This window comes from Hyperolius riggenbachi, chromosome 1 (genome assembly GCF_040937935.1).
Source record: "Hyperolius riggenbachi isolate aHypRig1 chromosome 1, aHypRig1.pri, whole genome shotgun sequence".
NCBI lineage: Eukaryota > Metazoa > Chordata > Amphibia > Anura > Hyperoliidae > Hyperolius > Hyperolius riggenbachi.
In genome coordinates, this window is record NC_090646.1 from 60,629,700 (window position 1) to 60,643,569 (window position 13,870).

The window sequence follows — 13,870 nt, forward strand, 5'->3', positions numbered from 1 at the left end:
AGCTACATGTAGCTTCTAGGGGCTCATTGAACGCCAGGGAAAAATCGGGACCCGAACGCCGCGTTCGTGTAAACGCGCTTGAAAGCTTGGTACAAACGCTCCCATCCACTTGAATGGGAGCGTTTAACACCAAGCCCCGAACGCTGGCTGTAGACGCTCTGCAAGTGTCCGTCTGAACCAGCCCTTAGTGTGGTTCTGCCTTAGAGGGAGCCTAAACTGAGAAGGATATGGATTTTTCCTTTTAAAATAATACCAGTAGCATAAAGTATGTAAGGACCATTTCCATTAGCTAAAGTAAGTAAGGATCACTTCTGAGAAAACTTTCAACTCTGATAACCTTTAAAGGGAACCTAAACTGAGAAGGATATGGATTTTTCCTTTTAAAATAATACCAGTTGCCTGACTCTCCTGCTGATCCTGTGTCTCTAATACTTTTAGCCACAGCCCCTCAACAAGCATGCAGATCAGGTGCCCTGACTGAAGTCAGACTGTATTAGATGCATGCTTGTTTCAGGGTTGTGATCCAGCCACTACTGCAGACCAAAGAGATCAGCAGGGCTGACAAGCAACTGGTATTGTTTAAAAGGAAACATCCATATCCCTCTCAGTTTAGGTTTCCTTTAAAGGTTATCAGAGTTGAAAGTTTTCTCAGAAGTGGTCCTTACTTACTTTAGCTAATGGTAATGGTCCTTACATACTTTATGTAATATCTCCACACCAGGATAGCTGCCTCTGGGCCCTGGGCTGTGTTGTAGAAGTCAGATTCTGATCCCCCTCTGAGGTGCAATAAGTGATGTATGCTGACTGATATTCTCTGTAAAGTACCACAGAAGAAAGGTTTAATGCAGTAATACATTACCTGTGGCTGTGATTCACAGGAAATGCTAAAGACTACTTATATGCACCTTTACAAAAGAGGAGAAAATTAAAGCAACCCGAGGTAAGAGGGATGCGGAGGCTGACATGTTTATTCCATTTTAAACAAAACACATTGCCTGGCTATCCTGCTGATCCTCTGCCTCTAATACTTTCAGCCATAGATCAAGCATGCAGCAGATCAGGTGTCTCTGACAAGATTAGCTGCATGCTTGTTACAGGTGTGTGATTTAGACCTAACAGGCCTGAAAGAACAACAGGACTGCCAAGCAACTGGTATTGTTTAAGAGGAAATAAATCACCTCCATAGGTCTCACACCCCAGGATCCTTTTAACCACCTAACGACCAGTTAACGCCGATAGGTGTATTTCCATTCCTGTTCGTTCACGGCGGGGAGCTCTGTGAACAGCCTGCGAGCCTTCGATCGTGGCTCGCAGGCTAAATGTAAACACTCGGGGAAGTAATCCCCGGTGTTTACAGCGTACGGCGCTGTAAAGGAGATCGGCGATCCCCAGCCTCTGATTGGCCGGGGAAGCCTATCTGAGTCGGTACAGGACGGAGCACTGTCCTGTACCGCCCATAGTGAGGAGGAGAGGAGAGGGGGGGGGGGGGATAGCGCTGCGGAGCCCCCCCCTCTAGGCCTCTAGGCACAACAAGCCGGCGGCGATCAGATCCCCCCAGCAGGACATCCCCCTAGTGGGAAAAATAGGGGGGGGGGGGGGGAGTGATGAGCCTGCCTGCCACCTGATCTGTGCTGGGGGCTGAAGAGCCCACGCAGCACAGATCATTCAAAAAGGGGCTGTTCCTTAAGTGGTTAAAGCAGACCTAAACTCAGAACTTCCTCTCTTCTCAAAAAAGATAAGCAACAGCATAATAACCTTTAAAGAAAAACATTTAGTTAAAGCTGATACGAATCTTGCAATAAATCTGCAGTGTTTCTACTTCCTGCTTTCATGGAAGAAAACGTAGGGTTAACATCCTGTATTTACCAATTAGCTCTCTGCCATGGCAGTCAGCTGGCACAGCTGAGGGATCAAACTACAACTTGTGCTTAGTGACAGATGAGGGGGAATTAGACAGGCTAAAATACATACAGGGGGCATTTCTCTGTTTTCCTTCTGTCCTGTGCAAGAATTTAGGTCCACTTTAAGGGAAATGCGTTTTGGGGTGGGGCAGTATAGAAATGATAATGCAGAGGAGAACGTGTTGGGTGGTGCGTCTGCTGCTCATTTGTACACTTCAGACAGAATGTGAGCGAACATAAAGCAGTTTTCATAGGCAGTGATGTACAAGTGGGAAATCTCTCCGAGATAAAAGCGTAAGACCAAACTCCAGATAAACATCCCTGTGGGAGGAAGATGCTGTGTGATCGGTCACTGTTCATGTGTGAAATCCTCCTCGGTAAGAATGCTGTCTCAGCAGCCGTTCTATGTCCCATGCTAACTTCCTGTGTGCGTTTGTTTGCAGCGGGTACACAAAATGGCGAGGAAATTCCCATCATCTCCAGGACCAACATCAAGGAATGTAAAGACACTTTCTCCAATGAGAAGTTTGATTTCCACAACAATCCCAACATCACGTTCTTCGTGTACGTCAGTAACTTCACCTGGCCAATCAAGATACAGGTAAGACGTAGGAGCTTTCCTCTCATTGGACGGTTTATGGATTGTGTGGCTCGTTTACATTTTTCCAGGAAGTAATCAGTGGTCATGTGACAACAGTTCATAGTCTAGACGCTACTTCCTGGTTGGTGGACCTACATGTGCAGCCTGGTGCTTCGCTGGTCTGTGCTACTGACAATGATTGTGTTGCGTTTGCAGAGATTCATTCTGTTCCTGTAAAACAGGAAGTGAACGGAGTCTTTCTAAGGGCCGGTTCACACGGACGCTTGGCGGCGTCTACCGTCAAGCGTTCGGGACCCATCGGCTAAACTCTCCCATTCAAGTGAATAGGAGCGTTTAGCATTGCGCGGTTACCGTCGATTGCATAAACGCGGCGTTCTGATCCCGATTTAACGCATCGTTTCGGCCGTCCCTAGAAGCCGCATGCAACGTCCAGGGACGGCTAGCCGGCGCGGCTTCATGTCCCCCTGCGGGGACGAGAAACGCTGATCGTGACGATCTCTGTACCGCCGCCACCGAACGGGACGTCACAGGACGACGCGACTTCCTGGCCGCCCCAACGCCGCCTGCCGTCCGTGTGAACCGGCCCTTAGGTGGCCGTCCACCATACACATTTTTCTTTACATCTTTTGAATTTTAAGAATTTTTTTGTTGATTGTTTTGTTTAAAAAAACAAACCAATCCTCTATACACTTTTCAATACTTTCTAAAAAAAATTATTATAATTTTGCATTGTGGCCAATAGATAAAAAATTGGAAATTTTGATAAACTTTTCCAGTAAAATGCACAATAAGGGAAAGAGGCGCCCTGATTTGAATAAAAGCTTTATAAAAATCTTTTGTAAGTTTACAGAGATTTCGTCATTGAGGTAAGATACCTCATTTTTCTTTTTCGTTTTTAAACTGTTTTTAAAAGCTTTTATTCAAATCAGGGCGCCTCTTTCCCTTATTGTGCATAGTTATACCCCCGTACATGTTTGTCCGAGGGGTGGTGACAGAACACCCGTCGTTTTACCACGGTTAATGTTTTGTCCATCCTTTTTCGTCTAAGAGAGCGACCGCAACCAGGTCCGTCCAGGACCACCCCGAGTGGAGTCGGGTTTATGGTCTCCACCTGCTTCCTGTGGTCGGTTGTCCCTTGCAACCCTCCTTTGTGAGTAGCCCTTTCAATCAATTGATTTCTCCACACACCTATTATTGACATACTGCACTATTGGGCTTTCTTTTTTTTCTCCTGTGTTTTTTTCCATAGGGTGCCAAGACACCCCAACCACGATTTTCCAGTAAAAAAATAAATACATTTTTGCACACAAAAAATGGGTTTTATCAGGATAAAAAAAAAATGGGAAGATCGAACTTCTGGTTGAATCAAGTATGGCACCTTTATGCTGGGAATATATGTTACGTTTTTCGCATTCGATCCTCCACGCGATCTATTAGCCATTAGATTCTCTGCTCAATTATCTTTTCTGCTCGTTTTTCTTTTTTTTCCACTCAATTCTATGAGAAATTGAGTGGAACAAAATATTGCGGAGAATCGGACATCTAACCGGAAGGATTATCCGCAAAAAACGTAACGTGTATTCCCAGCATTACAGGGATGTAGACAACAAATCCAGCCTGACAGTGGATTAACTCCTTTACATGTGCATGGAAAATCGAATGGTATTGAAGCCCCACCAAAACGCCTTTTGACAGATTGACGGACTTTTCAGAGACTGTAACTTAAAATAGAAGGTATTTGTAGTAATCCAGCTTTAAAGAGAAACTCCGACCAAGAATCGAAATCAGAAGCAGATACCCTCTGTTACATGAGAAATCTATTCCTTTTCACAAACAGACCATCGGGGGGCGCTGTATGGCTGATATTGTGGTGAAACCCCTCGCACAAGAAACTCTGAGAGCCGTGGTACTCCTGGCAGTTTCCTGTCTGTGAACCTTGTTGCATTGTGGGAAATAGCTGTTTACAGCTGTTTCCAACAGCCGAAAAAGCAAGCGGCAGCTACATCACTTGCCAGCAGTAAAAATGTCACCATGTTATAAATGTCAGAATGTAAATCAGAGATTTAAAAGATTTTACAATGGGCAAACACTGACTAAATCATTTATACATAATTATTGTAAAAATTAAGCACTTTTTTTTTTATTACATTATTTCCACTGGAGTTCCTCTTTAAGCAACCAACTATAGTTTACCATGATGCATCACTCCTGAATATGTAAATCATCTTTTTATTCCCCCGAAAGCAAGACTGCACATCCAGAACCTCTGGTGTATAGCAAGCATATAGCTTTTACATTTTACAGAGCTATATTAATCCACCATGCATACAGCCTGTTATGGACTATCTGGTCCTCATCAGTAAATGATAGGGAAATAGGCTTGTGGACCAGTGTGAACATGCATATGGGGGGGGGGTGTTGTCACCTATACAAGCTAGTTTTCCTAAGGGCTGTTTCACATGATGTATGTTTGTGTGTGGTAACTTTTATCGCAAAACACACTCTTTATTGGTTTTCGAACATCTGTGTTTCTGATTTTTCATGCTTTGTGGCATTCTTAAAAAAAAATGTAGCATGCATTTGTATTTGTATTTGTATCTGGCTTTTACCGGCGTTTGCGCGAATGCGGCGTTCCAATCCCCATTTTTCCCGTCGTTTCAGGCATGCGGCGTCCAGGGTCGGTTACCGCAGCGTCTTCGTGTCCCCCTGTGCTGAACGTGATTGGGCGCCGCTGAAAGCCCGAACTAGACACCGCTGGAAGCCGGGCAGAAGCCCGTGTGAACCGGCACTAAACAAGACTTGACCCGCCTTTGGTCTCCAGGTCTGCTGTTTCGTGTACCTGAGTGAGCTCACCTCACAGACCATTCCACACACTATTTTTCTTTGCATCTGAAGTATTGATCTTTATCAGGTGTCTGCATGAGGTCTGTGAAGAGCCGACTTCCCTACCTATCCAAGATCTGACTCAGAATCACATTTATTCTCCAAGTACGGATGTCATACTTGGAATTATTTGTGGTTCTTATGGCCTATGCAAAAGAACATATGACAGACATTTACAGAGATACACAATATTGCATATAGCAGCACTTACAGGAGATATAAAATTGAGACAAGCATGACAAGCATACGTTGAACCATTTAGTGACTCCAATGTAAACAGACTCCTGTCAGGGAAATTCAAGAGGCAGATATAACCCTTTAATATCTGGAGCAATCTGTATGCAGATCCACTATGCAGGTAAGGTAATTTCTAAAAATGGCTTCTCATGAATCAGAGACAACAGATTCTGCAGCTCTGGCTAGCAAAATAATATGGCTCGGTTAATTATCGAGCTTGTGCTGTTTAGGGCTGTAGAACAAGGCAGAGCCTGTGCTCCATCCAGTGATGTACCTAAAGAGCTATAAGCCCTAGAGCAAGTTTTACATTGAGCCCCCCCAAGCAAGCACTCTATGCATAGCATAGCACTCCCTGCTACTCCAGTCCCTGCAATCTGTGGGTATCCAAGACCTTGCCCTAGCATGGTTTTTCTCCTACCTCTCAAATTGCTCCTTCAAGACCTCCTTCAATGGTTCCTCCTCAACCTCCATCCCACTTTCAGTTGGGGTCCCCCAAGGCTCTGTTCTTGGTCCCCTGCTGTTCTCCATTTACACCACCTCCATCAGAAAGCTCATCTCCTCTCTGGGTTTCAACTATCACCTATATGCAGATGACACCTAGATTTACCTCCATTCCACTGACCTCTCCACCACCACCATGGCGAAGGTATCCTCTGGCCTCTCGGCTATTTCATCCTGGATGTCTGCCAGGTTCCTAAAATTAAACCTGGATAAGACTGAACTCCTAATCTTCCCACCCCGTGCTGCCTCACCCCCCACTGACCTCTACGTCACTGTCAATGGCACAATCATTCATCCAACCACACAAGCCCGCTGCCTGGGTGTCACCCTGGACTCGGCCCTCTCCTTCACCTCCCACATCCAAACCGTAGCTAGAGCCTGCTATTTCCACTTACGCAACATCTCCAAGATCCAGCCTTTCCTGACCCCAGACACTACCAAACTCCTTGTCCATGCCCTTATCTCCCGCCTGGACTACTGCAACTCCCTCCCATTAGGCCTCCCTCAAAACCGCATAGCCCCCCTACAATCCATCATGAACCCAGCAGCCAGACTCATATACTCCTCCCACCGCTCTGTCTCCACGACTCCCCTACGCAAATCCCTTCATTGGCTTCCAATTCACTTCAAAATTAGCTTCAAGGTCCTATGTTTGGCCTACGAATCCATACACAAGTCCTGCCCAAGCTACATCTCTGACCTGTTCAGCAGATATACACCTGGCCGCCCACTTCGCTCCTCCAACAACCTCCTCTTAACCACCCCACGCATCTCGCACTCCCATGCACGACTGCAGGACTTCACTAGAGCTGCCCCCATCCTGTGGAACTCTCTCCCACTGCCCATCAGGCTCGCTCCCACCTTCAAAACCTTAAAAAAAGCACTCATAACTCACTACTTCAAGGAGGCCTACATCAACTCAACACTACCCTAATCCTTTCTGCCAATAACTTCTTGATGCACCCCCTCCTTTTGTGTCACCAGCCCCTCCCTCTAGAATGTAAGCCTTTGGCAGGGCCCTCTCCCCTTGTGTATCATACTTGACTGTGTGCACTTTACCCAGAATTTGGAACTTGTTACCACTACCACTCCAGTTTATGATCTGGCATTGTACTACTGTCTGCATTGTGTTGTGTATCTTTTTGCTATTACCTGTATCGTTGTATCTATTGTCTATTACCTGTATTGTTCTGTCACCCCTGTTATCATTGTCTGTAATCCTATTTATTGTACAGCGCTGCGTAATATGTTGGTGCTATATAAATCTAATAAATAATAATAGCAATTGATATGGCGCTCTATACCCTGCCAAGGACAACCAGTGTCAGAGGTGCAAGAAGGGGATGGGGAACAGTCTGTAAATGATACCCACTTTTCAAAGTATCTATAGAAGTGATTATTACCAGCACAGGACCAATAGAGAGCTAATACTGCATTTGAGGGAGGGCTCTCTGGCCCAAGGGCACCGGTGCGGTCGTGACCTCTGCACCCCCTATTGCTACCCCTCTGGCTCTGTTACAGAGTCAGCACTGGTAGCAGCCGTAGCTTGGCCTGCATGTGGCTGTTGTCATCAGAGGTTTAATAAAGTTATCCTATTGTGGTCGCTTATGTCACGTCACATGTTCCCAGCTCTGTCTGTAATAATGGTATTTTTTCCTGTACAGATCCCACCATGCCAGGGTTTCCTCTATAGTAATGGTGGTAATGGCTGTTCAGTGAGGCGGAGGAAGCAGCTGTATTGGAAAGAGTTTAGGCTGAGGGCGGGACCTCGTCCTGGAGAAATTATTTATCTTTCCTTTCAGACTTTTGCTGTGTCAGAGGAATAACCCTTTCCTGTTGCAGTTGCTGCAAGTTCCTGACTGCTAGCTGAGTGTGGTGGGCATGATGGGGAGCTGGTCTGTACTGGCCACCATCACATTTGTCATTACTTTGTATAGTTCAACAAAGGGAGATGTGTTATGTTTTTAATACCATATTTTTCGGACCTGAAGGTGCACTTTCTCTCCCAATTTTATTAAAAAAAATTTTCAACAAGTACATAATACTTAGTACAATCAATCACGTATTTCTTAAAGTGGATCCGAGATGAACTTTTACTCATTGCATAATTGTGTTCCTTTCCTATTGTTTATAGGGCATTCCTCAAGCCAAATACTTTTTTGTTTTAATACTCTAATTCCCTATAAACTAAACAACCCACCCGTTTTCAGAGAGCCAAGGCATTTTCAGACAGTAGCAAGGGCTCATGGAAGCTCAGTCTGGGCAGGAGGAGGGGGAGGTATTACTAGCCAGAGATTTCAGAGGCAGAGGGGAGGAGGGGGAATTAGGTTTTTTTTTCACAGTCTGAGTGCTAATGGTGCAGATAAGCTTGCCTGTGTAATGTTTACAAACATGGCTGCTGTCATTGTATCACAGGAAGAAATAATCATATCCTATTAAAGCTGTTTGTAGCTAGATTTGCGGTTTAAACTATCTTAACTTTACATAAGATATATAGATAAGTTACTTGTTATAGTTAGTTTTTCATCTCGGATCCGCTTTAAGCCTCGTACACATGCATGTCTAAAGTTGGCTGAGGTGGCAGATAGCGACCACATTTGCCGTTAGGCCATCAACTTGTCCGAGCGACGCCCAACTCCTTTGTACACACTTTTTCAAATTTGGTAGGCGACCAGTATACAGGGGGAGGGATTTATTCATAGCATTAATCCATTCTTATTTGGTAGGTATTTCCGCCTGAACCCAATGCTCTAAGATCGCTTTTTTCGCTACATCAATTTTCAGTTTTGTACTTTGCAAAATTGATACCGTTATCGATAGGGAGCATATTGGACAAGTTAGAAATAATCAGTGTGAGCCGTTAATATGATGAGAACTTTCAGCGTGTGTACCTAGCATCGGAAGCAGAAGATCAGCAGGGTAGCCAGGCAGTGTGCATTGTTTAAAAGTAAATAGGTCAGCCTTCATATCCCTCTCTCTTCATTTGTCCTTGATAGCTGTCCATTAAAGCAGTGTTCCCCAACCCTGTCCTCAAGGCCCACCAAGACTGCATGTTTTGTGGAAATCCACAGAGGTAGATCATCAGCTCTGCTGGGACACTAATTACCCCACCTGTGCATGTTTGGGGTTTTCTGCAAAACATGTACTGTTGGTGGGCCTTGAGGACAGGGCTGGGGAACTCTGCATTATCCCTCCTGGCGGTCTATAAAATACCGCCAGGGGGCAGCGCAGCAGTTTTTTTTTTTTTTTTTTTATTTTTTTTTTTTTTAAATCATGTAGCGAGCCCAGGGCTCGCTGCATGATAGCCGCTATGCAGCGGCATCACCTCCGGCGATCTGCGATCAGGAAATCCTGTTCAAACAACGGGATTTCCTGGAGGGCTTCCACTGTCGCCATGACGTCGTTGGGAGTCCCGATCCACCCCTTAGCGCTGCCTGGCGCTGATGGGCCAGGCTGTGCAAGGGGTCTGGGGAAGGGGGGGGGGGCAGCGTGGCGAATAGGCGTGGAACGGCGGCGATCGGTATGCACACGCAGCTAGCAAAGTGCTAGCTGCGTGTAGCAAAAAAAAAATTATGCAAATCGGCCCAGCGGGGCCTGAGAAATCCTCCTGCACGGCTTACCCCGAACTACGTCCGGGGTTACCGCCAGGAAGGTTAAAGGACAGCTATCAATTCCCAAGTGTTCTAAAATGACAATGTACAAATAATGTCTAAGTAGCTGTAATTCATTGTGTGTAGGATTTAGCTCTATTGGGACAAATCATTCACAAAGGGGTGTCTGCTTCAATGCACAGCCAGTGTTTTAGCCTACAGAGTATTTTTCCCTGAAAGCAAAAAAAAAAAAAAAAAAAAAATGAAAAGCTGTGCAGTCACAGACAATTACAAATGTTTAAAACCAGCTACATTTATTCTGCTCTCCTGCAGACAGTTCAGAAACAGGCAGCTTCTGAGAGCTTTCTCTCACACACAGAGTTGCACACAGTTAACAGATGCACTATGAGGGCATTCCCCCTCCCCTCATTGTTCACTCTACCCTTCAGAATTCAGCTGACTGCCATCAGTTCAGAGTGAAAGGAATTTGTTACAGTAAACAAGAGATAAGCAAAGGAGATGTATACACCATTATTTTCCAGCACTTCAGGAACTCTCTCAAGCTCTGGGTTAAAAAACACGTTAGTCGATAGTGTCCCTTTAAAGAGACTCTGAAGCGAGAATAAATCTCGCTTCAGAGCTCATAGTTAGCAGGGGCATGTGTGCCCCTGCTAAACCGCCGCTATCGCGTCGCTAAACGGGGGTCCCTTCACCCCCAATCCCACCCCCGCAATAGTTGGTCGTAGAGTTGGTCGTTCGTGGAGGCAGGGCTAATGGCTGCAGCCCTGCCTCCAGTCGCGTCTATCAGCAGCGCATCGCCGCCTCTCCCCCGCCCCTCTCAGTGAAGGAAGACTGAGAGGGGCGGGGGAGAGGCGGAGATGCGCGCTGACAGACGTGCGTGGGGCAGGGCTGCGGCGGTTAGCCCTGCCCCAACCAGGAAGCGCTCCCCCGCTGCACCGAGGGGATTTGGGGGTAAGGGGACCCCCTTTAAGCCTCGGGATAGCGGCGGTTTAGCAGGGGCACACATGCCTCTGCTATCTATGAGGTCTGAAGCGAGATTTATTCTCGCTTCAGACTCTCTTTAAGCATTGTTCAAGCCCACTAATGGTGTACTGCTCAGTCCAGAGCAATGTAATGGGCCACCCATCCTTTAGCGCTCCTCTGACCCACTTGCATAAAGTTTCCGGTGTGTCCAATCCAATTTTAAAGAGACACTGTAATCCTAGGTACACACAGTGCAATTTTCTGACAGATTTACTGTCAGATCGAATATTTCCAACATGTCCGCTCTGATTTCCGCACAATTTTCTGTTCGACTTTTCATAGAAGTGAATAGAAAATCGATCAGAAATCAGATTGAATATGTTGAAAATTATCGACCTGACAGTAAATCTGTCAGAAAATTGCATTGTCTGTACCTAGCATTGTGACATATAGCAGAATGTGATACGATACATTATTCAGGATACACAATTTTATGTTAATTATTCCTATATTCAGCATCAGAAACACTTTCTGTATCTACATATTGCTGTATATTGGTGTGTTGATCCTGTTATAATACAGCACTAACATGGCTAATCTCTGATTGTGGTTTCCTGAAATATTCAAATCCAATAATAATCCAAACATTTGTATAGCGCTTTTCTCTTGTCGGACTCAAAGCGCTCAAGAGCTGCAGCCACTAGTGGAAATAGTGGAAAAATATTTTACAGAAATTGAATGGCATTTGGCCATCTTTGGGTCATGTGCAACCTCCTCTCTGTATGTTTACATTGGCACAAAACCTTTATAGTATAAGAGATGCACTTGATTACCTATTAAAAATAACTGGACATATTGTTTAGCTGAAGACTGGGAATGGCTGTGTTACATTTGTATTGATGGCGTTTTATGTACACCCTTGTGTATTTTCATGCAAAATGTTGCATGTACCATTAGTGACCTGTTCTTTTCCATACTAAATACACATGTAAATGGGAAGTGTAGCGTCTTACCTTCTAAGAAGAACAAACCATTAACGATGAAAAAAATAAATGTATGCATGCACAATAGACCACACGTTTCACAGGTCTTTGCCTGCTTCCTCAGGTTAATACACATGCCTATAATAAAAAACATTTATGTACGTATGTATTGGCACTATAACCTACAGTTCAAGCTCTCATTTCCATTTAAAACCGACGTATAAAGCTAAAAGATCAACCACATTGGATATGTACTGTACACACATATATATGTGCATGTACCAGCAAGGTGACAAGAATATTAGGGTTGTTCTATGCAGATACATGTACTGTATAGACCATTGTTCGCAAGGGTTATTAGACCATCATAAGCATGGTAGTATGAGCATACCAATAAATCGCAATACACAAAATGCACTGAGCTATACACATCAATACAAATATAGTGCATACAAATATTGATGGTTTTCCATACTCATTGCATATCTACTTTGCTTTTTTTATAAATACAAAAAAAAGTCCTAAGGATCTGATCACATTTAAAGGATACCCGAGGTGACATGTGACATGATGAGATAGACATGTGTATGTACAGTGCCTAGCACACAAATAACTATGCTGTGTTCCTTTTTTTCTTTCTCTGCCTAAAAGAGTTAAATATCAGGTATGTAAGTGGCAGACTCAGTCCTGACTCTGACAGGAAGTGACTACAGTGTGACCCTCACTGATAAGAAATTCCAACTATAAAACACTTTCCTAGCAGAAAATTGCTTCTGAGAGCAGGAAAAAGATAAAAAGGGTCAATAGTTCATAGATTTTACTCTGACATACTTCAATAAATGGGCCATTGAGCAAAAATAATCAAACCGTAAAAACTTTAAAGTAGATTTAAATATTAAATAAAACTGTGGAATATCTTAAAAAGTCATTTTTAGGAGAAGGAGAATAGATACAATTGTTTCACCCTAGATGTCCTTTTAAGTGACCCTATACTGAGAGGGATGTGGAGGCTGCTATACTTATTTGCTTTAAAACCATAGTAGTTGCCTGGCTGCCCTGCCGATAATGTATTTCTGGTACTTTAAGTCACCAGCCCAGAATGAGTAGAGATGGTTGTCAGTGTCCAATATTTGTAGCTGCAGTTCACTCACGGTTGGGTATTGCTTCTGGCAGACTGGTTAGGGTTAGGCATAGTTTTGGGGGAGGTCAGTTAGGGTTAGGCATAGATTTGGGGGAGGTCAGTTAGGGTTAGGCATAGTTTTGGGGGAGGTCAGTTAGGGTTGGGCATAGATTTGGGGGAGGTCAGTTAGGGTTAGGCATAAGTTGGGGGGGGGGGGGATCAGTTAGGGCTAGGCATAGGTTGGGGGGGGGATCAGTTAGGGTTAGGCATAGGTTGGGAGGGGGGATCAGTTAGAGCTAGGCATAGGTTTGGGGGGAGTGGTCAGGTAGGGTTAGGCATAGGATGTGTGAGGGGGGGGGGGGTTGGTATAGGATGAAGGCGGGGATGTTGCCCCCCTAGGTAGACATAGGGTGGGATGGGGGGGTAGGATACTGCTAAGCATAGGTTATTATTATTTATTCTATTTGTAAAGCGCTAACTTACTACACAGCCCTGGACAATAAATAGGGATACACACAATGTTAACAAGGGGTGTCAGACAGAGAGAGGTAGCGCACGGTTATATATAGCACAAGGTTGTCCATGCAAACAGGGTATAAGATGCATGATCATGCGATTTTACAGAGGCTCAGCAATTCAAGTCCAAGTTAGTCCATAGTTATAACTGGGGCAGCAAGATCAAGAAAAACACACTAGGGAGAATGGGGTCAGGATAGGAGATGGTAAAATATCTGTAAAACATACAGATATTTTACTATTGTAATCAAACTGGACCTAAACTCAGAACTTCCTCTCTGCTGTAAAAGATAAGCAACAGCATAATATGCTTTTTTTTTAAAAAAAACTTTTCCTTCTTACACCTGATACAAATCCTGCAATAAATCTGCAGTGTGTCTACTTCCTGCTTTCATGGAAGCAGACATAGGGTTAACATCGTGTGTTACAAATTAGCTGCTCTGCCTTGGCAGAGGATATTCCTGAGCTGACAGCTGAGAGATCAAATTGCGGCAGGGCTGTGGAGTCGGTACAAAAATCTTCCGACTCCAATTCCATCTCCGACTCCTCAGTTT

The 13,870-nt window shown here is 44.6% G+C and overlaps 1 protein-coding gene across 1 annotated transcript in view; it reads left to right on the top strand.

Moving 5' to 3' along the window:
• ATRN (attractin) overlaps positions 1 to 13,870 on the top strand; it is a 263,895-nt gene that overhangs the window by 164,623 nt on the left and 85,402 nt on the right. The window contains exon 24 of the mRNA XM_068274687.1: positions 2,345 to 2,502. Coding sequence (XP_068130788.1) covers positions 2,345 to 2,502 — 158 coding nt within the window. The remainder of the gene's footprint in view (positions 1 to 2,344; positions 2,503 to 13,870) is intronic.